Source organism: Martes martes (genome assembly GCF_963455335.1).
Source record: "Martes martes genome assembly, chromosome: 9".
Lineage (NCBI taxonomy): Eukaryota > Metazoa > Chordata > Mammalia > Carnivora > Mustelidae > Martes > Martes martes.
The window spans coordinates 50,449,821-50,474,088 of record NC_137896.1 but is presented as its reverse complement, the minus strand read 5'-3'; the positions used below and the strand labels follow the sequence as shown (position 1 = coordinate 50,474,088).

At 42.9% G+C, this 24,268-nt stretch overlaps 1 protein-coding gene across 1 annotated transcript in view; it reads left to right on the top strand.

Moving 5' to 3' along the window:
* Positions 1-24,268, top strand: part of ABHD12 (abhydrolase domain containing 12, lysophospholipase) — an 87,157-nt gene that overhangs the window by 40,506 nt on the left and 22,383 nt on the right. The window contains exons 2-3 of the mRNA XM_080813923.1: positions 12,060-12,184; positions 20,712-20,817. Of these exons, the coding sequence (XP_080670049.1) occupies positions 12,060-12,184; positions 20,712-20,817 (231 nt within the window). The remainder of the gene's footprint in view (positions 1-12,059; positions 12,185-20,711; positions 20,818-24,268) is intronic.

The following is a 24,268-nucleotide window of genomic DNA, read 5'->3' as shown; positions in this document are numbered from 1 at the left end:
ATCTCTGTGCTCAACAGGGGGCTGGAACTCATGACCCCAAGATCAGGGGTTGCATACTCTTCCAGCTGAGCCAGCCAGGCACCCTGTTAAACTTGTAACAAATTTCAGATGTCAACTTAAAAATTTGCAAAGAGATACACAATTTCAAAATTCTTATGAGTCAGACAACAGAAGCAATGGGAGAAGACTGGTCCAGATATTATCTGAAAACATGTTTAAAGAAAGAAAAACAGGTCCTTAAGTTCTTACATGCTTGCCCGTCTTGTCAGAAGTGGAAGACTGCCCGGCCTCCTGCACCTAGACTGCCTGCTGCCCCTCTACGGGGGTGTGGGCACAGCAGCTCCAGGAGCCACGTTATGCAGTGCAGCGTAGGGATGATAACCACCAGAAATGGTATAAAGATTACTTCGGAGTGGAGACATCTGCCATTAAGTAGGGCATGTTCTGTTCCCATGATCTGAGAAGAGACCACTTACTGTATTTCCATTTACCTGCATGGTCCCTAGTGGCATCTGAGTCTGCATCCATTATATAAGACTTCCTTCTCCCACTCCCAGGGGCAGCTTCTACTGCCTCGCTTTCTCTCTAGTTCTTCCCTCTTTCTGCCCTGACCCCTGATAATATGGGCATGTAGAGTTGTTTTTCAAACTGCAGGTATAAGCCCATTCATTAGTGGGTAATAAAATGAATTCAGTGAATTTCAAAGGGGATTAGTGACACTGTTAGATAAGGTTTTCAGCCTCCCAGTGTCAGTGCAGCAACCAGTGTTTCATATATTTAAATTGCATTCCTTATAGTAAGGGTCAGTTTCATGAGAACAGACCCTTATAATCAACGGATCAAAGAAAGCACAAGGGAAATTAGAAACTACTTCAAGATGAATGAAAATGGAGACACAGCACACCAAAACTTTACGGAATGTAGCTAAAGCACTACTTAGAAATTTATAGCTGTAAATAACAAAATTTTAAAAAGACTCAAATCAATAAGCTAACCTACCCTTAAACATTGGAAAAAGAAAAACACTAGACTAAATCTAAAACAAGCAGAAGGAAATAATGAGGAGTAGAGCAGAGATTAATGAAATAAGAAATAGGAAAACAGTAGAGAAAATTGGTGAAACCCAAAGTTGGTTCTTTGAACGGAGAAACAAAATTGACAAACTAGGTAGACCGACCAAGAAACAGAAGATGCAAATAAAATCAGAAGTGAAAGTAGGGACATCACTACTGACCTTACAGAAATATAAAGGGTCGTGAAGGCATACTTTAAACAATTGTATGCCACTAAAGTAGATAGTGTTGATGAAGTAGACAAATTTCTAGAAACATACAAATTACTGAAACTGAATTAAGAAGAAACAGGAACTCTGAGTAGACCTGTAACAACTAAGGAGATTGAAGTAGTTAAAAACAAACAAAAAACAAACCCTGGTGGCCTCATTGGTAAATTCCGCCAAAAATTTAGAGAATAATTAATACCCGTTCTTCATGAATTTTCCCAAAAAACATAAGATGAGGAGACACTTCTCAGTCTATTCTATATGTTAGTATTACCTTGATACCAAAATCAGGCACAGACGTCGCAAGAAAACATAGCTATAGACGGTATTTCTTATTAATATAGATGTGAAAATCCACAACAAAATACTAGCAGACTAAATCCAGCAATATGAAGAAGTACCATGAACAAGTGAGATTTGTCCCTGGACTGCAGGACTGGCTTAACATTCAAAAAAATCAATTAATGAAATATATCATATTAATAGAATAGGTGACAAAAACCACATGATCATCTTAGTAGACACAGAAAAGCCATTTGACAAAGTCCAACACCCTTTCGTGATAAAACACTCAACAAACTAGAAATAGAAGGGAACTTCCTTAGCCTGATAAAGGACATCTACAAAACCGCACAGCTAATGTCATACATGGCAAAGACTGAATACTTTCCCCCTAATAACCAGAATAAGACAAGGGTGTCTACTCTCATCGCTTCTTTTTTTTTTTTTTTTTTTTAAGATTTTATTTATTTGACAGTGCAAGAGAGGGAGAAAAAGCACAAGTAGAGGTGGCAGCAGAGGGAGAAGGAGAAGCAGACTTCCTGCTGAGCAGGAAGACAGACTTCCTGCTGACACAGGGCTTGATCCAGGACACTAACATCATGACCTGAGCTGAAGGCAGACGCTTAACCACTTGAGCCACCCAGGCGCACCTACTCTCACCACTTCTATTCATCATTGTAGTGGGAGGTTCAAGCCAGGGCAATTGGCAAGAAGTTGTAGATACCCTCCAGATTGGAAAGGAAGAAGTACAACTGTCTCTGCAAATGACATAGTCTTATATAGAGAAAACCATAAGAATTCTACTAAAAAGCTATTAGAATTTGTAAGTACAGCTGGGTTATTGGATACAAGATCAGTATACACTTAACCCTTGAAAAATGCAGGTTGGAGTTGCATGGGTCCGCTTACTTGTGAATTTTTTTTTATAAAACAGTTCTGTTTTCTTATGATTTTCTTAACATTTCCTTTTCTCTGGCTTACTTTATTATAAGAATATAGTGTATAATACATACAACATGTAAAATATAGGTTAATTGTTTGTTACAGGTATGGCTTCTGGTCAGTAGTAGGTTGTTAGTAGTTAAGTTTTCAGGGAGTTCAAAGGTTTTTTTTTTTAATCAGGTTTTTTAAAATGTTTCAGTCAGAGTCACCTGGGTTGCTCATTCAGTTAAATGTCTGACTCTTGATTTTGGCTCTGATCGTGGTTTCAGGGTCGTGAGATCCAGCCCCTCATTGGGCTCCATTCTGGGAGTAGAGACTGCTTGGGATTCTCTCTACCTCTCCTTTGGCCCCTCCCCCGGGGCAAAGAAAGTTATAATCAGGTTTTTGACTGCAAAGGGAGTTGGTGCAGCTAACACTCATGTTGTTTAAGGGCCAACTGCACAAAATCAGTAGTATTTCTATACATTCACAAGGAACAGTAAAAATGAAATTAAGGAAATGGTTCTAGTTACAGTAGCATCAAAAAGAAAAGATACCTTGAAATATTAAATCTTCTCATAAAGGAACATACAACTTCATCATTATACCAAGTCTTACTTCATACTCCTGACTGTAAAAGTTCCATAGTTTTCTCATTTCCTGTGAAGACGATTATTGGAGAATTAAAAACATTCTTTTTTCTAATTGTGGTATGGACCTTTTCCAATTCATATTTTAATTTGCAATTTATGGTATGTAGGGAAGCTATTGATTGGCGTTTATTTGGCAAATGGCCATCTTTTCACTCAGTAAGTTTTTATAGTTTTTCAGTTAAGTCTTTTGGATTTTGTCTGAAGACAGCTATCAACTATTTTTTCTCTTCCAGTTTTTATGGTTATACTCTGTTTTCTCTTGCTTTATTAAATTACACTTCCAGAGCAGTGTTAACTCACTCTGATAGTGAACATCATCTCTCTCTAGTGATAGTACTCCTCAGTGCTGCTTGTTTTCGATTACTGGTTTGAAATAGATATGAATATGATCTTGAAGGCATGTTCTTTATGAAGTATTTGCTATTGGGACTACCTCATATAAGTGGAATTAGAGAATATTTATCCTTTTGTGTTTGACCTATTTCATGCTGCATAATGTTTTTAAAGTTCATGTATGTTATATCAGATTTTGATTTCTTTCTATGGCAGAATCATATTCCACTGTATATGTGCATCACATTTTGTTTATCCATTCATCTGTCCATTCATCTTGGGTTGCTTCCACCTTTTAGCTATTGTGAACAATGCAGCTGTAAACATTGGTCTACAGGTGTCTTGTTTGCGTCCCTGTTTTCAGTTCGTCTGGTATTTACGCAGGAGTGGAATTGCTGGATCATATGGTAATTCTGTGTTTAACTTTTTGAGGAGCTACCAAGCTGTTTTCCATAGCAACTGTACTATTTTACATTCCTACCTAATTTGCTTTTATACTACCAGGATTATTGCATCTCTTTATATTTTGAAATGTATTGGTTATTTTCTTTTTCTTTCTTTTTTAATTGTGTTATGTTAGTCACCATACAATACATCATTAGTTTCTGATACGGTGTTCCATGATTCCTTGTTTGCATATAACACCCAGTGCTCCATGCAATCTGTGCCCTTCTTAATACCCATAGTTATTTTCTTTGTGGGACTACACTGATTCTGTTGATTATACTAAAACCAGCTTTTTAAAAAAAATTTATTTTTTCAGTGTTCCAAGATTCATTGTTTATGCACCACACCCAGTGCTCCATGCAACATGTGCCCTCCATAATACCCACCACCAGGCTCCCCCAACCCCCTACCCTCTCCCCTCCAAAACCCTCAGTTTGTTTCTCAGAGTCCACAGTCTGTCATGGTTCATCTCCCCCTCCGATTTCCCTCAACTCACTTTTCCTTTCCTTCTCCCAATGTCCTCCATGTTATTCCTTATGCTCCACAAGTAGGTGAAACCATATGATAAATGTCTTTCTCTGCTTGAATTACTTCACTCAGCATAATCTCCTCTAGTCCTGTCCATGTTGATACAAAAGGTGGGTATTCATCCTTTCTGATGGAGGCATAATACTCCATAGTAGATATGGACCATGTCTTCTTTATCCATTGTCTGTTGAAGGGCATCTTGGCTCTTTCCATAGTTTTGCAGTTGTGGACATTGCTGCTATGAACATTGGGGTGCAGATGGCCCTTCTTTTACCCAGTAGTGCAATTGCAGGGTAATAGGGTAGCTCCATTTTTAATTTTTTGAGGAATCTCCACACTGTTTTCCAAAATGGCTTTACCAACTTGCATTCCCACCAATACTGTAAAAGGGTTCCCCTTTCTCCACATCCTCTGCAACACCTGTTGTTTACTGTCTTGTTAATTTTGGCCATTCTAACTAGTATAAGGTGGTATCTCAATGTGGTTTTGATTCGAATCTCCCTGATGGCTAATGATGATGAACATTTTTTTCATGTGTCTGATAGTCATTTGTATGTTTTCTTTGGAGATGTGTCTGTTCATGTCTTCTGCCCATTTTTGACATGAATATCTATAAAACCAGCTTTGATTTTAAACATTCTCCCTGGTTTCCTGTGTTCTGCCACTAATGGCGTATGATAATTGTTTCTGTTTCTGAAAAGTTAAGAGGGGAGTGCCTGTCTGTCTTTCTGGGCTCAGTGTTGTTAGGGATGTAATTCTTTTTTTTTTTTTTTTTAAGATTTTATTTATTTTTTGAGAGAGAATGAGAGTGAGAGAGAGAGCATGAGAGGGAAGAAGGTCAGAGGGAGAAGCAGACTCCCTGCTAAGGAGGCAGCTGGATGTGGGACTTGATCCCAGGACTCCAGGATCATGACCTGAGCTGAAGGCAGTTGCTTAACCAACTGAGCCACCCAGATGCCCCCAGGGATGTAATTCTTTGATAGCTTTACCCAGTACCTCCATTGATTATAGGTTTCATTAATTTTTTTTCTAACAATTTGAGAAGATTGTCACTGTTTATGTTTTCTTACAATATGGTCTGTATCATTGAATTATAAAAATTTTATTAGCTTAGCAAAGCATGTGATAGTCTCTATTAAAAGAAATTTTCTCATATGGAGTTACCTCACTTTTCTGATCCCTAATTTTGTATATTCTCTTTTTAGCCCAAAACTTACTCGTTTTTTTTTTCTTTTCTTATTTTTTCTTGAAGAAAAAGCTCTTGGATTTGCTAATCAATTTTGTATTTCTTATGTTTGAACTTTTTTTTTTTAAGATTTTATTTATTTATTTGACAGAGATCACAAGTAGGCAAGAGCGGCAGGCGGGGCGGGGGGGCTGGTGGTGGAGGCTGGCTCCTTGCTGAGCAGAGGGCCTGATGCTGGGCTCAATCCCAGTACCCTGGGATCATGACCTGAGCCAAAGGCAGAGGCTTTAACCCACTGAGCCACCCAGGTGCCCCTATATATCTTTTTTGATGAAATGTCTGTTTAGGTCTCTTGCCCTTTTTTTAATTGGGTTGTTTTCTCATTGTTGAGTTTTAAGAGTCCTTTGTCTATTTTAGACAATAGTCCTTTATCAGATATGTCTTTTGCAAATATTTTCTCCTGGCCTGTGGCTTCTCTTCCCATTCTCTCTCTCTCTTTTTAAGATTTTATTCACTTGAGAGAGAGAGAGCATGAGCAGGTGGGGAAGGGGCTGAGGGACAGGAAGAAGCAGACTCCCCACTGAGCAGGGAGCTTGATGTGGGGCTCGATCTAATACCCTGACATTATGACCTGAATCAAAGGCAGATGCTTATCTGACTGAGCCACCCAGATGATTCTCTTCTCATTCTCTTAATGCTATCTTTGGCAGAGCAGAAGCTGTTAATTTTAATAATAAAGTCTAACTTATCAATTATTTCTTTGGTGGACTGTACCTTTGATGGTGGTATCTAACAAGTCATCTCCCTGCCCCAAATCACCTACATTGTCTTCTGCCATCTTGTAGGAGTTATATAGCTTCACATTGTACGTTTAGCTCTCTGGGCCATTATGAATTCATTTCTGTGAGGGGTGTGAGTCTGTGTCTGGATTCATTTTTTTGCATGTGGATGTCTAGTTATTACAGCACTGTCTGTGGACCAGACTCTTTTTTCCCCATTGTATTACTTTTACACTTTTGTCAGAGATCAGTTAACTATATTTATGTGGCTTTATTTCTGGGGCTCACTGCTGTGTTCCATTGATCTGTTTGTATGTTCTTTCAACAGTATCACACTGGAACTGGCTGAATGTCAACCTGCAGCCTCCCTATATCTCTTTGTGGGTTCCGGGCTTCCTTCCCCAGACTCCTTGGCCTTTCCTTGGCCCTTCTCCACCACTCCCTCCCATTGAGGTATAGGTTTTGTTCCCTCTCATATCCTTACCAACCAGTTCAGCCACGGATTGCTTTGGGATCTACTGTAGGAGGCAACAGGAAGTTGTAAATTACACAAAGTGTCTTGAATAAATTGTTTCTAGAATAAATTTCTAGAATAAATTGTTAAAATGTCTCTTGTCAGAAAATGTCTGAAGATCTAATATCATTTAAGAGAAAATCTCAGACTGCACGTTGAGTGCTCTGATTTGGGCTTCTTTTCCAGAAGGAAAGACCAGGATGAAGGTGGTTAGGATACTCAGTAGGCCTGGAGGAATGTGGGTACAGAGGTCACCTTAGCCAGCCCCCACACACTATGCAAGGCTTCTTGTCCAGGAGCAAGTTACTAACTCCTTAGAACTCGCTGTATGCTCTGTGAAAATTAAGCTAATATTTACTTGGACAGACTGAGATAACATGAAATCCAGTAAATTGGTCAGATTTCTTAATGATTACTTATATTTTACTTTCTGTTTTTTAGATTTTTTTACTTTTTCCCATTATGTTGTTTTTGTTTTGTTTTGTTTTTTACCTTTTTTTTTCCAAAATAATTATCGATTCATAGGAATTGCACAGAAATATACGGTAATGTCCAGTGTTCCCATCCCCCAGCCTCCTTCAGTTTGAGGTAACATCCAACACAACTATAGTACAAAATCAGTCCTAGGAGATTGACATTGATGTAATCCATAGAGCTTATTCAGATTCCAATGAGTTAAAAATACACTCAGTGTGTGGGTGTGTGTGTGTGTATGCGTGTAATGCTGTGCAGTCTCATTACACGTGTGGCGTCATGGAATCACTACCACATGGAGGTGCTCACCTGTACCACCGCTGCCAGGCTCCTTCGTGCTATCCCTTTATCACCACACCCATCCCTTCCCTCCCATCCCTAAACTGGGACAACCACTAATCTCGTCTCCATCTCTATCACTTGGTCACTTCAAGAACATTTTTATAGATGGGCTTACACAATATGTGACCTTTTGGGATTGATTGACTTTTAAAACTCAGTATAATTCCCAGATTCATCCAAGTTGTTTCACAATCAATAGTTCATTATTTTTTTTTATTGCTGAGTAGTGTTCCATGGCCAGTATGGACAGTTTGTTTATCCACTCACCTCTTTTTTTTTTTTTTTTTTAAGATTTTATTTATTTATTTGACAGAGCGAGAGAGACAGCAAGAGAGGGAACACAAGCAGGGGGAGTGGGAGAGGGAGAAGCAGACTCCTCACTGAGCAGGGAGCGCAATGCAGGACTTGATCCCAGGACCCTGAGATCATGACCTGATCCAAAGGCAGAAGCTTAACGATTGAGCCACCCAGGGGCCCAATCCACTCACCTCTTGAAAGGCATCTGAGTTGGAGCTATTCTGAATATAGCTGCTGTAGACATTAATGTACAAGTTCCTGCATGAAAATAAGTTCATTTCTGTGGAATACATGCCCAAGAATGCAGCTGATAGGCTGTAGCCTAAGTCCATTCATTGTATTTATTTTTCAGTTCTTTTGTATTTCTTGGCAAGTGATTCAGGTTATCTGTTTATGGTACTGATAATATGAGTAACCTTTAAAGACAAGCACACTGAGCCATTGTGCAGCCTATGGCAAAAGTTGTTCCTCATTGTGTGGATATGTGTGTTGTGGAAAAAGGTGGGCCTCTGATTACTCCAGGTCGCAAGTAGGTGCTAAGTGGAGGTGACACTTTACTCAGCTGTGTGGGAAGTGTTCATTCTTACTAGTAATCAAGAACAAGGAATGCTTCTAGCAGGGAGTAACTACATTAATAGCAACACTACCAGCAATAAGTGAGGTTTGCAACTAAAGGAATTTCTGAGAAAATGAACGAAATTGTCACAAGAAGTAGGTAATAATTACTTAAGAAGAAATGAAGAAAATGATATATTTTTCCAGATGTTGTTTATATCCTCCTTCTCTCTTGTTTCTTCTTTGTAAATTCTTTTAACTTTATAAGGAGCAGGCAGTTTCTGTCTTATATACATGATTTCGAAATATGAGGAAGATGAAAAGCCACTGTCTGTGGAGGAAGCACCACCCTGAAATAGCACAGAAAAGACAATGCTGGTTTTACTAATGAACAGGAATTCTTTTTAGGTGAAATGATATATCAAAGCAGAAGTCTGTTGCTGTCCTGGCCATCCGGTTGGGCTTCTTCCACTCAGCATAGGTTTTTTCTTTTTTAAATTTAATTTTGTTTTTTAATGTACTCCCATGTGGGGCTCGAACTCATGACCCCGAGATCAGGAGTCATATGCTCTTTTTACTGAGCCAGCCAGGCACCCCTCACTCAGCATAGTTATTTGGAGTTTCATCCACGTGGTTGCATGTATCCATAGCTGGCTCCTTTTTCTTGCTGTGTGGTAGTCTGTTCTAAGGACAGATTATGGTTTACTTATCCATTCACCTGTTGATAGACGTTTGTATTATCTCAGTGGCTATTTTGAATAAAACTTTTGTGGGTTTTTTTGGCTTTGTTTTTTAATTTTTATTTGTTTATTTATTTGAAAGCATGAGCACGAGTGGGGGGTGGGGCACTGGGAAAGAGAAAGAGAGAACCCCAAACAGACTCCACACTGAGCACAGAGCCTGATGTGGAGCTCAATCCCATGACCTCCAAGGTCGGGACCTGAGCCAAAACCGAGAGTCAGATGCCCACTGACTGAACCACCCAGGTGCCCCCCAGGAATGTTTTTGATCAAGTCTTTGTGTGGACATATGCTTTTCTTGCTCTGAGGACATAAAATTACAAGCAGCTTGAATATCTTACAATGGCCAGATTTATGCAGGTTCTGGAGGGTGAGTGACTAGATTGTGCAGGGGACATAGGAATGGCCAGTGTGGCCAGAGCAGAGGACCCAAGCATGAGCTTTCCATCTGGCGTTTGATGGTTGTACATTTGATTGCAGGCTATTTTCTTTCTTGTGGCCTCTCCATTTTCTCTTAGATTGAAGTCCCGAATTCTTCCTGGCCTCTTTGGACCTCTCACATTGTGCCCAGACTTCCCTTTCAGGCCCATTACTATGCCCAGTCCCTGCTCTTTCCCTTAATGAGAATAAGAAGATGGTGATGACAGCTTAGTTATATTGTGGACCTGGAACTCATGTGTGCAGTCTGTATGCATTACTGTGTGTAATCCTTCCAGGAGCCCCACAACGGAGGTACCACTTTTATGCCCTCGGTGCAGGGAAGAAACCACAGCTCAGAAAGTTAAGTGACTTGTCCAGGATTGCACAGCTAGTAAGTGGTAGGTTGGATGTTGGACTAGATCATCTGACTTCAGAGCCAGCACCTTTAACCACAGTGTTGTATACCCTTCGTCATTGGAAGGGCAGATTGTGCATGGAATTTAAGATACCATTTTAAACTGTTCTTCCACATCATCTAGTTAACTCCTATATTCCTAACTTAGTGTTTTGTCCCAGTGGCCCCTTCTCTGTCAGCCCAGACTGGGTCAGATCACCCTGCATGCATCCTCCCTCTGAGCTCTATGTCTGCCCTACTGAGCTGGGAGCACAGCATGGATGCAAGTGCCTTCCTTTGCTTCCCTTAGTGCCTGCTGCCCAAAGAGTGCTAGCTAGCATTGAGTAAACCAGGTGAATGAGTGAATGAATTACACGGTCAGATATCTATGTTTGTCATCAACTTTGTTGAGGTATTATTTACACATACAAATGTGTAACCACAATCCAGGTAAAATTATCTTGATTACTCTAAAAGTTTCCTGTGCCCCTTGCAGTCTCCCTCTATCCCCAGCCACCACTATTCTGTTTGTCTGTCCCTATGGTTTTCTCTTCTAGAATTTTAGATAAACTGAATCATACAGTACATAGTCTTCTATGTCTGTCTTATTTAGCAGAATGCTTTTGGGATGCATCCATATTATTGCATATGTCAGCATTCCAGGTATATATTTAAAACTGCCTTAAATAGTTATTTTGGAAATAGTGAAGAAATACTTAGCCTCACTCAGGTTTAGACTTGGTTCATAGAGCAGCGGTTCCCAAGCGTGCTCCCTAAGATCCTTTCAGAGTGTGTACAGGGTCAAAATGATTTTCATAATAACCCAAAGATATTATTTGCCTTTTTTCCTCATTCTCTCAGAGTTTTCCAGATGCTACCTGACATGTGGTATCGCAACAATTTGGTAGCACAAAGACGGTAATCCATCTGTGTTCTGTTAAGCTGTCTGGCTTAAAGAAATTTGTAAAAATGTTAATGCCTCTCTTCTCACTAAAAGTTTTTGTATTGGAAAATATAGTCACTTTTTAAATAACAAATGTTAATTATATTAACATTTAATGGCTTTCTTGTTATTATTAGATACATGAGTAAATATTTTTAAATTTTGTTTTAATTTCTTACATGACAAATCGTCGTAAACATAAACCATGTTAACAGAAGCTCTTTGGGGTCTTCCGTTTTCTAGTTGTAGAGAAACCCTTAGTCCAAGAAGTTTAGAATCTTCTGGACTAGGAATATTTTTGGAAAGGCATCAGGAATAGGATGAGAAAGTCTTTTTCCTGGGTGGGCTTAGAAGAGGGTTTGGAGACCTGGCCTGCATTGCCTGGAGAAGGGCCCTCCCTCCGGTGCTGCCATATGGATTGTGGGCTGGAATGCAGGGACAGGCAGTGTCAGCTAGTCTCATTGTCAGCCCCCTACTCACTCCCCAGACCTGGTTGGGCAGGTTCTTTTGATGTTTCAGCCTCCCACAAGGAGCCCACGGGCAGCGCATGCCTGCGGCTGGCTGCAGGACAGTGATCATGAGGCCTAGAGCCAGCCACTTTACTGAGATGAAGCTGCTGTTACTCTCTGATTTCAGGTTTGGCACTTGGTGAGGAGCTGATTGAGGTCTATGCTGTGTTCTGATCGCAGGGCGAGCATAGGATATCATCAGGACGGTCTACTAGCTTTCAGGAGAAGCTGTGTACTCTCCCCCTGTGCCCGCAATAGAGTTCTAAGCTCAGATTGAAAGACTGTCTAAAATAATTATTTTAACAGAAGCAAGTGGGAGGCTAGTCTTATTACTGGCCCAGTTATTGTGGGGAAAGGGACGTGTGGATTTTGGTTACCAATTTTGATAATGCTGTTATTAATAAATGGGAGCAAAATTGTACCTCCAGTCTTTGACATGTTAATTGATCTTCTCTTGCAGGCGAAAGGGCCTATGGTTCCGACTGAGGAAGATACTTCTCTGTATTCTGGGGTTGTATGTTGCCATTCCATTTCTCATCAAACTATGTCCTGGGATACAGGCCAAACTGATTTTCTTGAATTTTGGTAAGTACCATGTGCCCACTTTGCCTTGAATTTTAGTAAGAGTTTATTTGCATGATGATTTACGTGTTTTTATATCTACCACCCAGATCAAGAAATAGAGCATTTCTCTTACCCAGGAAGTTCCCTGTGTCCCTTCCCAGTTATAGGCTGCTGCAGGGATTGCATTGCCCTCCGGGGCTAACAGTTGTGTGCACAGGTAACGCCTGCTTGGATGGGGGTCCTCCTTTAGTGGCAGTGGGTGAGGATGTTAACAGTGTTGTGTTGGAGGACTTCTGTCCTTGTGCCATCTAGGAGGCTCACTCTCCTTGGAAAAGATGACCCCTGAAAGGTGACCACCTTAAACAAAAATAATTAGGACTTTTTTCTTAAAAAAAAAAAAAAAATCAATCCAACATGCTTTGGTTTCTATGGAATTATATACTGGCTCTATAGGTGTTGTAGTCTCCCTGAGTTAATTTAGACCTTGTGTGTTCCAAAGGTGTTTTTTTTTTTTTTTTTCCATGCTGTGTATTTACTTTTGTGCAAGTGGGAGGAGAAAGGTCCAGAAGTCTCAAGCTTAGGAAGTAGAAGGCAGAGGGTTCCCAGGTATATAACTGTGGGGAATAATCCTCTTAAGGAGCATCATTTTATACCTACAAGATGAGGTGAGGAGGGAAGAGGCTGGGTCTTTGAGTGTTAGGATTTGAAGATAGAACATGGTGCTTGGCACACAGCAGGTACTCCATAAGTGATGGCCTTCAGCTTGGTGTGCAGGTATGGGCAGCATCTGAACCAGTCAAGGTGGGCTCTGTGCATTTTTTTAGCTGTTGGTTTGCAAAGAGTAGGTTTGGACCTTGTCTGTTTGGAAGGAGAGATTTGAAAGCTGGGGCTGATGCTGTGGGAAGAGGCAGCAGGGTTGCTGGTAGAGAGGAGGGAGGAGGAAGGAAGAGCATGAAGATGAGGGGAGGACAGACAGGAGGTGCTGACATGGCTTACGTGTGTCTGTGGCCTGGGACAAGCAGGGTGAGGGGGTGGTACTGGGGCCAGGCGTGTCAAGGCTCCAGAACCCTCTTATGTAGTAAAATAGTGCTCCAGGCTCTGAAGGTGCCTGGGCATGCGAGTTCAGGTTTATGAAATCTGCAGTGGACTTAATCACAGAAACTAGGAAGTCACTGGCCAAAAAGGGCATTTCTGCTCTAAAGAGGAACAATAGGAGGAGGAAGAGAAATAGTAAGGTCAATGTTTAATACTTTGTAAATCTGAAGTAAGTTTTTTCCTTTGGTGTCTTAAAGTAGGTGAAATATTTGTAGCATACCAAGAGGCATTTGATTTTCCTAATGGAAACGTAGCTGAACTTTGAGGAATTTATCCTATGTTTTTGTCAACGTGAGAGGCACAAACTTAAAAGGAACTAACAACATGGTAAAATCAAGGGAGTTTTGATTTTCTGACTTTAACCCTTAAGTGTCCATAGTCAGTCTAGCACAGAAGGGAGTTTGGGTTTAAATATAAACATGAAGCTACTGGGTTGTAGATACCCTGATGGCAGACTTTAGGATGAACCCTGAATGGCTTTTCCAACTCTATAGGCCTTTAAGGTGCCTTGGGCAGGTGCCTTTGCCCTATGGTGGGGTCCCAGCAAATATTTGAATTGAATTGCTTTTCTTCAGATCAGTTCTTTGGGCTACTTTAGACACAGCCCACAGATGTTGCTCAGTTGGTTTCCTCATGAAATGGTAGGGTGTTGCACAGGAGCAGAACTTTGGGTTCTCCTAGTCCAGGCCCCTGCACAACCACAAGGAGATGCCAGTCGCTCACCCTTTTTCCGCATGTCCACTGTGTGGCAGTGGGATCGCCTCCTGCAGCCGTTTTAAAGGAGATTGTCTGGTTAGCTATCTGTGCTGCCTGCTCTGTGGAGGAACGGGGGGGCAGGTTCAGCCCATGGGGCTGGAGGGCAAGTGTGTTGGGATAGCACCTCCATTTTTGTCTCCTCAGAATGCGAATCTTGATCCCATAGATTTCCATTTGGACTCTAAAGGAAGTTTAAACAGTCTTTTGGGCCTCAGAACATAATCAAAAATACATTCTCAAGTTCACACCAAATCTATCTGAAATCACATTCATACATCAGATAAATAAGCTATAGAAAAAGCATAGCCCCTGTGATTTAAGGCATTATTCTACTTTAAATATATTTTCATAAACAAAAACCACACGAGCTTTCCGAAAACAGAAGATTAATGGAAAAGCCCTGAATGACAGTGAAGAAGAAAATGAAAATCATTCTGAGGAAATTGTTAATGTTGTTGGTTATCTGTCTATTTCCTGCTGGTCCCTTTTGTCTGAGTCTCTACACATAGACATGAGTATATGCACTTTTCACTACTCGGGTTCGAAAGTGAGATTCCAGTGTTAGTGATGTTGGGTGATACCCAGTATTTTGTGGTCTTGAAGTTGAGATGACTTTTGTTGTTGTTGAATTGAAGTATAGTTGGCTAACTGTAGGATATTAATTTTAGGGGTACAACAGAGAGGTTTAACAGTTGTTTGCATTACTCAGCGCTCATCACAATAAGTGTAGTCACCATCTGTCAGCCTACTGACTTACTACAGTAGTGTTGAACGTATTCCCTGTGCTGTACTTCTCATCTCCATGATGTGTCTATTTATCTGGAAGCTTGTGCCTTTTTATCTCCTTCCCCTATTTTGCCCATCTCCCCACCCCTCCCTCTCTGGCAACCACTAATTTGTTCTCTGTATTTATGGATCTGTTTCAGGTTTTTGTTTGTTTCAGTTTGCTTGTACCTTTGTTTTGTTTTTTAGGTGCCACATGTAAGTGAAATCCTATGGTATTTGTCTTTCTCTGTCTGACTTATTTCACTTAGCATACGTAATGCCCTTTAGGCCTACCCACGTTGTCCCAAATGGCAAGATCTCATCCTTTTTTAATGGCTGAGTAATGAAATCTAGATAGATATCTTCTCTGCAGTTCTTTGCCCTCGGATCTAGAACCGTCTTTTGGTGAGAAGGAATGTTTCAGTTCAGAGGCCTGCACAGAACTGCTCCTCTCTCTGCATTACCTTGGGCCTTTTTTGGGAAATAGGGTAGATATATGAATTATGTATTTGTTTTTAAAGCGGAAGGCCAAAAAATAAAAAAAAATAAAAAAAAAATAAAGCGGAAGGCCAGCCAGTCCTCCTCAACATTTTCCAGGATATTAATCCTTATGTGTTCTCTTTCTCCTTCCTTTTAGCAGTCTCTTTTAATCCTTGATATCTTTCTTTCCTTTAATTTTTTTGTTTGAGTAGCTGACACGTAATATTACATTAGTTTCAGGTGTGTAACATCGTGGTTAGGCTATGCTCACCAGGAGTGTAGCCACCATCTGTTACCATAAACGTGATTACAATATCATTGACTGTATTCCTCATGCCTCGCTTTTCATCCCTGTCACTTACTCATTCCAGATTTGGGCATCTGTACTTCCCACTTCCCTTCCTCTATTTTACCCATCCTCCCATGCCTCTGTCCTCTGGCAATCACCAGCTTGTTCTCTGTGTTTACAAACAGGTCAGGTCTGATTCTGCTTTTTGTTTGTTTATTCATTTGTTTTTTGTTTTTGTTTTAGATTCCACATATGAGTGAAATCATATTTGTCTTTCTCTGCCTGACTTGTTTAACTTAGCATTATACCCTCTAGGTCCATCTATGTTGTCACAAATGGCAAGGTATTGTCCTTTTTTATGGTTTTGTAATAATCTAGTTTGTGTGTGTGTGTGTGTGTGTGTGTGTACTACATTGTTCTTGTCCATTTGTCTATCCATGGACACTTGGGTTTCTTCCGTATCTTGGCTATTGTAAATGATGCTGCAGTAAATATGGGTGTGCGTGTATCCTTCCACATTAGTGTTTTCATTTTCTTTCTATTATAATTTTTTAAAATACTTTATTTATTTATTTGACAGAGAGACTGAGAGAGGGATCACAAACGGGGGGATGGGAGAGGGAGAAGCAGGCTTCCCACTGAGCAGGGAGCCCCACACATGCTTGATCCCAGGATCCCGGGATCATGACCTGAGCTGAAGGCAGACACTTAATGCCTGAGCCACCCAGCTGCCCCAGTGTTTTCATTTTCTTTGGGTAAATATCTGGTAGTGGAATTATTGGATCATAACGGTATTTTTCTTTTTAATTTTTTGAGGAATTTCCCGACTGTTTTCCTTTCTTACCCCTTTTCTCTTATGGCAGCCCCTACAGCCCCCATCACAGTGTTAGAATTTGGTACAACCCAGAGCCCTCTGCCCGCCCCCTCGTATTGGCACCATGCCTCTTCCAGTGCATCAGTGACTGGGATGAGAGGTGGCCCAACATTTAAAATCCTCAGGCAGTTAGAAGTGTCCATTATGGCTAAGTAGCTGTAGCCTCTCACCCTTTTATGTATTTTGCAGATGGACTAAAAAAGGGATGATAAACTAGGTCGTTTTCCATTCAGTTGTATACTCACTGATTTATTCACTGACCACTGTTTGTTCAGGATCCTCTCTAAATCATGCCAGTTGGTATGTGGTTGCCAATAAATGACGGTGCGGTCAGAGGGTGAATAATGAAAAATGGAAGGACAGGAAGCCAGAGATGGGATTGAAGCAGCTGGATGTGTCTTGCAGGCCTATGGGGACAGCAGCATGTGTATTGGGTTTCTGGTTGTGCACTTAAGCTGTATGTGAGGCCGAACTTGTAGAGCTAGCAGTGAGGGGCTGGGTCACTGTCCTGGACGCCTCACTCCTACCCCTGCTGTGTGCCCTGTGGGCTGCCTGTGGGCCCTGTGCTGTGTCCTTGCTGCAGCCCCGAGCGTTATGGGGCCAAGGAATAACAGAATTCAGGAGGCCCTGGTACCCAGCTGTTCCAGGCCAGCAGGAGTGACGTGTGTTCTGGCCTGGGCATGTCCTGCCACCCTCCTCCTGCACCCCTTGACCCTGTCCCTTTCTGGCATTTTGCTTACTTAGACTGGTAGTTACCAGTGGTTCCTCTGGCCACTCCTCTCAACCTGCCTAACCCCTTGGACTGACCATGGACCCCCACTCTCTGGAAGGGCCCCAGGGGAAGGGAGGCACATGGGTGGCATCTGCTGGACTGAGTAGATTCACTGCCTTCTTTTTCACGGTTATTTCTACAACAGAAGTAAGAGTGGACTAGAAGACAAGTTTTGTGGAGTGAGGTCCTCCTGGAGGAGCATCTGGCTTCTCAGTTTCTAGATTTCTCAGGCCTCGAATCTTTTGGGATTAGCTGCTAATCCTCATCAAACTCTTTTCACAGGTAGGGAGTTCTCTTGGAGCTGTGGGGTCATGTGGAAGTAGCTTGGCCACCTTCTCTCCCAACACAGAACCTGCTGAGGCCTGAGAGCTGAACCAGTGGAAGCCAAGTGCCCTCAGCCCTTGATGACACTCCCTTTCTGTTTGGCATGGGGGCTGGGGGTGGATAATTCCAGTCTCAGGGCAGAATTAAGGGAATCTGTGTGTAGGGTTGAACAGTGGGCATGGAGTTGAGGTTTTTAGAGTTTTGTTGACGAAGTCATTTCACTTCACAGTTGTCAGTGGGCACATGAAGCTGCAGCCCTCAGTTCCCGCAGCATGGGACACTGTCCCAGAATGGCGACTGCAGGACTAGGTACCCGCATCTGAAACAGCACGGGAAACAGGCCCTTGCCAGCCTTCTCTCTGGTCAGGAGCCTTCTCTGAGTCCCATTGCCAGAGTAAAATCTGACCTCCATAGCATGACTGCCTTGGCCCCCGGGAGCAGCTGTAACAAATACCACAAACTGGATGACTTAAAACAACAAAACTTTATTCTCTCCAGCTTCTAGAGCCTGGAATCCTGAAATCAAGGGCTCAGCAGGGCTTTGCTCCCTGAGACTCTGAGAATGGTCCTTCCTGGCCTCTCTGGGCCTCTGGTGTTGGCCAGGGGTCTGTGGTGTCCCTCAGCCTGTGGCTGCACAATTCGGGCCTTTGCCTCTGTCGTCAGCTGCAGCTGTCTCCTCCTACTGTCTTTCCATTGTCTTCCTCTGCCCTTGTCTGTGTCTGTGTCCCAGTTTTCCCTTTTGATAGGGACACCAGGTCTACTGGATTGAAGTCCACTGTATGACCTCACTTTAGCTTGATTATCTCTGTGCACACCCTATTTCCAAATAAGGTCACATCTGATGGGCTGGGGGTTGGGACTTCAGTGTATCTTTCAGTGTATCCTGAAAAGGACATGAGGGCTCCTTAGTATTAGAGCCATTCACCTTTCTTCCTTCCTGTCTGATTAGTCAAGAGTGCGGGCTGTGGGGTCAGGCTGCCTGGGTGCAAGTCCCAGGTCTGTAATGTGGGAGCTGGTGACTGAACAAGAGCTCTGAAGTGGAAGAGGTGGGGTGCACATCACAGGAGGCCCTGCAGGAGGGTGCGCACATGTGGGGCTGGCATGGCGGGAGCACCAGGACGGGTGGTGTCACCTCCTTTGATGGCCCTTTTTCTTTTAAGAGAAAGTCATAAAGTCTAAAATATTTAGCCCCCGCCCCCTTGGGGAAGGGGTGGATTAAGAAGCTGAAGGTACAAATGGCAGCCCTCATGGGAGGATTTATCTCCTTGCATGGTCTGAAATGCTCAGGGAATTTCTGGGGAAGGAGCATGAGTGGATATTTCATTTCTTCAGCAAATGTGTAGTGAGGAGCTGCAGTGGGCATTGGAGGAGTGAGAGCTGAATGTGCAGGTGTGTGGCGGGAGAGTGCTCAGGTGGAGAGGACAGCAAGTGCAAAGGCCTGGAGGGAGGAGATCAAAGGCTGTGTCTTAGGAACAGGACGGTAGTAGGAGATGAGCACATTTGGCTTTTGTGCCATGTAGATATGTACAATTATGTAATGAAACTGCTCTCTTCACCAAAGGAATCGGTACGGTGGTGTGTGACTCCCTCATACAAGGTGGGACTGGCTAGAGGCCAGGACCATCCTGCTGTTTGTCACTACCCTCTTTGGGAGTTGCCATTTGATAAAGTGAGTAAATCTCACCTCAAGGTTTTTAGGTTTTTTGGGTTTCTTTTTTTTAAGATTTTATTTTTTTATTTATTTGACAGAGAGAGAGAGAGAGAGATCACAAATAGGCAGAGAGGCAGGCAGAGAGAGAGAGAGGGGGAAGCAGGCTCCCTGCTGAGCAGAGAGCCTGATGTGGGACTTGATCCCAGGATCCTGAGATGATGATCTGAGCTGAAGGCAGAGGCTTAACCCACTGAGCCACTCAGGTGCCCCGGGTTTTTGGTTTTTGTTTTTCTTTTTGTTTTTGTTTTTACATTTTTTGATCTTTGGGGTACCTGGGTGGCTCAGTCGTTTGAGCATCTAACTCTTGGTTTCAGTTCAAGTCATGATCTCAGGGACATGAGATCGAGCCCTCTGCTGGGCTCCACACTGGGCTTGGAGCCTGTTTAAGATTCTCTCTCCATCTCCCCTCCCGTGCATCCTGTTTGCATGCTTGCTCGCTCGCTCTCTCTCAAAAAAAAAAAAAAATAGTTTTTTTAACTTTTGACTAAATATAGCTTTAAACATTATGCTCACCACAAGCAGTAGAAGTGCAACAGTATATAAAGGAAATATCCCCCACCTGCCCATGCATGCCTGCATGCGTGTTTGTGTGCACACACTTACTTTGGTAACAGCCTGGCCTATGTCTTCCTTTATTTCTTTCTGAGTCCCATATGGGTTATGATGTTGAATATATTTGCTTGTTTTCACTGTAACTTTTGGGACTATGCAGCATATATGGTGATCTCATTCCTTCTCTATTCTTCTACCTATAGTTCATGCACATTCCTCCATGTCAGTGGGTCTCTTTTGGTCTCCAGCTAATGGTCCCTAGATTTTCCATAGTGTGGGCACATTATAGAATTCTGCTCTGTTGGCAGGTGACCTGTTATTTGTAGGCCTCCTGTTGCATGGTTCCATTCGGTGTCACAACTCTAGATGGGCTCTGTGGATTCCCTGCACCTGAACCTCATCTTTTGCTGTCCTGTCTGCATGAAGTGAGAGCACTAGAAACTTCAGGACCCCACTAACCGACTCACACCAGCATTCACTTGGTTACTGAGTCCTGTGGCCTTGGCTCCAGAACACCACCCATCTGTCACCTTTCCCACTGTTCCTCCTCCCCCCAACCACCCAGGTTCCAGCTTTCAGCTGTTGCTTAGCCAGAGCTGGCTGGCTTCCCCATCTCCAGCCTCTCTTGTGGCCAGGATGTCCCTCAGGTCCCTCAGGGATCATTTCTTCCCTCACTTGTGTCTTCTCAGGGGGTCCATCTGGTACTTAGAATTCGTCCTTGCTAGAGGATGTGTAGGTGTGCCCACAGCATTCCAGCGCTCGCTCACCCAGTTCTGCACCTGAGGCCGGAAGACCCTGCATACCTGGCAGTCTTGGTTTGGAAAAGACTTGGCACTTCCTGAGAGCTTCGCCTCTGCTGTGTGCACATGTGTACCCATGTGTGTCCATCTGCCCCACTAATCCTGGTTTCCATCTTTTTCTCCTCCACAGTGAGGGTTCCCTATTTCATTGACTTGAAAAAACCGCAGGATCAAGGTTTGAATCACACGTGTAATTACTACCTCGAGCCAGAGGAAGACGTGACCATTGGAGTCTGGTGAGTGCCCAGCAGTATGGCCAGTGTTGTCCAAGATCATCACTTGTTTTTATCCTCCCACTCTCCGTTTCCAAAACAGAGATGTTGGCTAAATTTGATCCTAATGGAGCACAATGAGATGGCATCAAATCTGTTCTTAGGTTTTCAAACACCGATGGCTTTATGAACTAGGCTGTTTGTGGAAGGGAGCCTTATGTCCAGGGGGAAAAAAGAGAGTATGAGCATAGAAGTGCAAGCACAAATTTGAGTACACCCTTTCTTCTCAGAGAAGGGGATATTTAGACATTGAAAACAGCTGGATTTCTTTTATAAGCAGTGCTTCTAGCCACTGATGTTGTGTTTGCTCTCTTCTTGTATTGACTTTTTTGAGCCACAAATTTAAATTGGACTTAATTAAACTCTGTGACTTCTTTCTGTCTCCATAGAATATGTTTTTCTCCTTTTCCCTATGGACAAGTGGGTGTTTCTGAAAACTAAATTAAAATTGACCAACTTTTCTGTGCCATTTTCTTTCTTCCCTCAGAAGCAGCTTGGCATCATTGCCCCTTTGTGTAGCTAGGTTTCTCTTTCAGCAGCCATGATGTCTCTCTGCCCTTGCAGAAAACTGCTATGTATATGAGATGCTTCTAAACAAAATGCTGTGGGTGGCTTCCTGGTGTGGGCTGTGAGGAAGTTCAGCCATATCTCATGGTCCTGGGTAGAGAACATAAAATGGGAAGGGAGATTATTGTTCTAGGAGTTAATGCTGGGACTAGGCTTTTGTTATTTCTGGTTTAATTTAATCTTACATTTACTGACCAGTATGTGTGCATGGGACACTTTGTTCTTGTGTCCTCAGTCAGAAGCTTGATGTGTTTTGCTCAGAGCTGTTTGGCAGGGAATTGGGCAGCCCTCCTGCCAGTTAGTGTGGTCTATGCTTTGAGACACTGACAGGGGGTTGTTGGTAGGGACCTCTTTTTTGGGTAGTGGTTAGGATGGTCTATTGTGGGAGGAGTGTTTATGGTGCTGATACTTAGGCTGAAAGCTCCTGCAGCCATCACCCATGAAGATTGCCCTTAGTGGCAGCAATGGCAAGACTCAAGTTAGTGACAGCCAGGCTGTGTGCTGCTGGGCTACGGCTGGCCTGCCCAGGTCTGCTCCCTGTACTGTTGTGAGGACGCTGTGGGCCCTGAGGCAGTAGTAGGCCTTGTTCTTCGCCCCCTGTCTGTGGGTGTAATCTCTCCATCTGGCAGGGGCCAGGAGAGCCCTGGGAATAGGGTCCCTCTCCTCTGGCTAGGAGCTTCCCTTGTGTAGAGTACCAGGTTTGCGGCAGGCTTGCTCCTGGATGTAATCAGCATCCAGGACCTTTAAAATGTGCCTTTTGGTCCCATGGGTTTATAATTGTCAAAGAGTGGACATTATGGTCAGAACCACCCAAAATGTGATCCTCTGGAATGGGTCAAAGAAACATTAGAAGTGAAATGCTGAGGGGCACCTGGGTGGCTCAGTTGGTAAGTATCCAACTGTTGATTTCAGCTCAGGTCATGATCTCAGGGTTGTGAGATCGAGCCCTATGTCACGCTCTGCACTGGGTGTGGAGTCTGCTTAAGATTCTCTCTCTGCCCCTCCCTCCTCTACCCTCTAAAAAAAAAAGAAGTGATAAAACTGAAACTTAAGAGTTAGGAAATTTAAAAATGGCTATTTAATATTTTCAAGCATTCTTGCTAATAAATGTGAATATGTTTTATAGAAAAACCTTATTCATTCAGACCCGCCCCAGAAATTAACAGTATTTGATGTGGACAGACTTCACATTAACTGGAGAATCTCCCTGAGGGAGAATTCTGGCCAGAGAGACTGAGTGCACCTGCCTGGCCAGGTGTGGGATGAACTGGGCTGACACCAGTCCATCCATGCAGCATGTTGGCTTGTAGCATCTCCTCCTCCAGAGATGGGTCTGCTCCCAGGTGCCTTGTGAGCAGACTCTAGAAATGGTGCTGTAAGGATGTCCAGCTTCTAGTCTAGCTTGTAAAGATCAGTGTCACTTAATTATCACCTCTGACACCATGAACTCTCTTAAGTACGTTGTGAGTTAACTTGTTTACAGGTTAGACTGGATATCCAAGATGGAAGAAGACTTAGTTTTGTCTGGCCCCAGGAATTCAGCTAGACAGCTATCAAATCATTCTGAACACCTCTGAACTCAGCCAGAGATCTAAGAAAAGAATAGCTGCAACTCTACAAATAGAAAAGTGACCACTTTCTGCAAGGGTGTGGAGAAGTGAGTCCAAGATGATATATGGGGAGGTAAACCGTGGGCAGAGGGAGCCTCTGTAAGCCAGCTACTGGAGTGATATATCAGCAGAACACAAAATTGGAACATTTAGAAGGCTGCTTTGGTAAGGGACATACCTGCCTGACAGGTGCTTGTATCAGATGGCAAAGTGGGAAGGAATCCTAGGTGGGACAGTGTGATCTCAGGATCCTCGGGGTCACAGGAAGACTGGAGGTGCCTGTGTGTGGCAGAGTTCCCAGACATCAGAGAGGGGAAGCTGGTTGCCATCAGTGAGCCCAGGAGTGGGCTCTCAGCTCAGGGTTGCCTATCCCATGAACTGTGGCGTGGTTGGGCGACTGCTTTCCAAGCAGGGGCCAAAAAAGTGGCAGAGCCGTGGAGAGACCCTCTTTCTACCCCATGGAGGATAAGCACCAGTGCACACCACAGGAGTCTGCAGGGTTTGGAGAGTCCAAACGGGGTTGCATGCCTGAGATAGAAACACTCGGTCACAGGGTAGGTGAGCACATAGTATGAACCGAGACCCCAGAGACAGGAGTGACTGACTGCTTTTCCCTGAGGGCGGACTGAGGAGGTGGGCCCCGTGGCCCAGAGACTGAGAGGCTGCCATTTTCATTCTCGTCCTCTAAAGCGGCGCAGGAATCCTTCAGGCAACAAAAGCCGCACTGAGCAATCGGGAGTAGATTACTTAGCCTGGCCCCTGGCAAGGGCAGTGCAATTCTGCCCAGGGGCAAAGATACCTGAGAATCTGCACAACAGTCCCCTCCCCCAGAAGACCAGCAAGAACATCTGGCTAGGACCCAAGTTTACTGATCACACAGAACTTCAAAACTCCAACGCTATTGGAAAATAGTATATAGAATTCGTGGTTTTTGCCCAATGATCCTTTAGTCTTTCAGTATTATTTTTCTTCTCTTTCCTTTTCAACCTCTTTCTTACTTTATCAACTCTTCTTTTTAAATCTTTTTTAATTTTCATTTTTATAGTTACAATCTATCCTTTTGTTATATTTTATTTTTGTATATATATATAAGTTTCTCTTTTTTTACAATTTTGGGATGCAGTTTCTTCTAACAAACAGTCCAAAATACACCCAGAATCTAGTGTATGGCTCTGTTCTTTTCACTGTCTAACTGTATTCTCTCTTTTTTTCTTGTTTTTTTTTTTTAATTTTTTAAA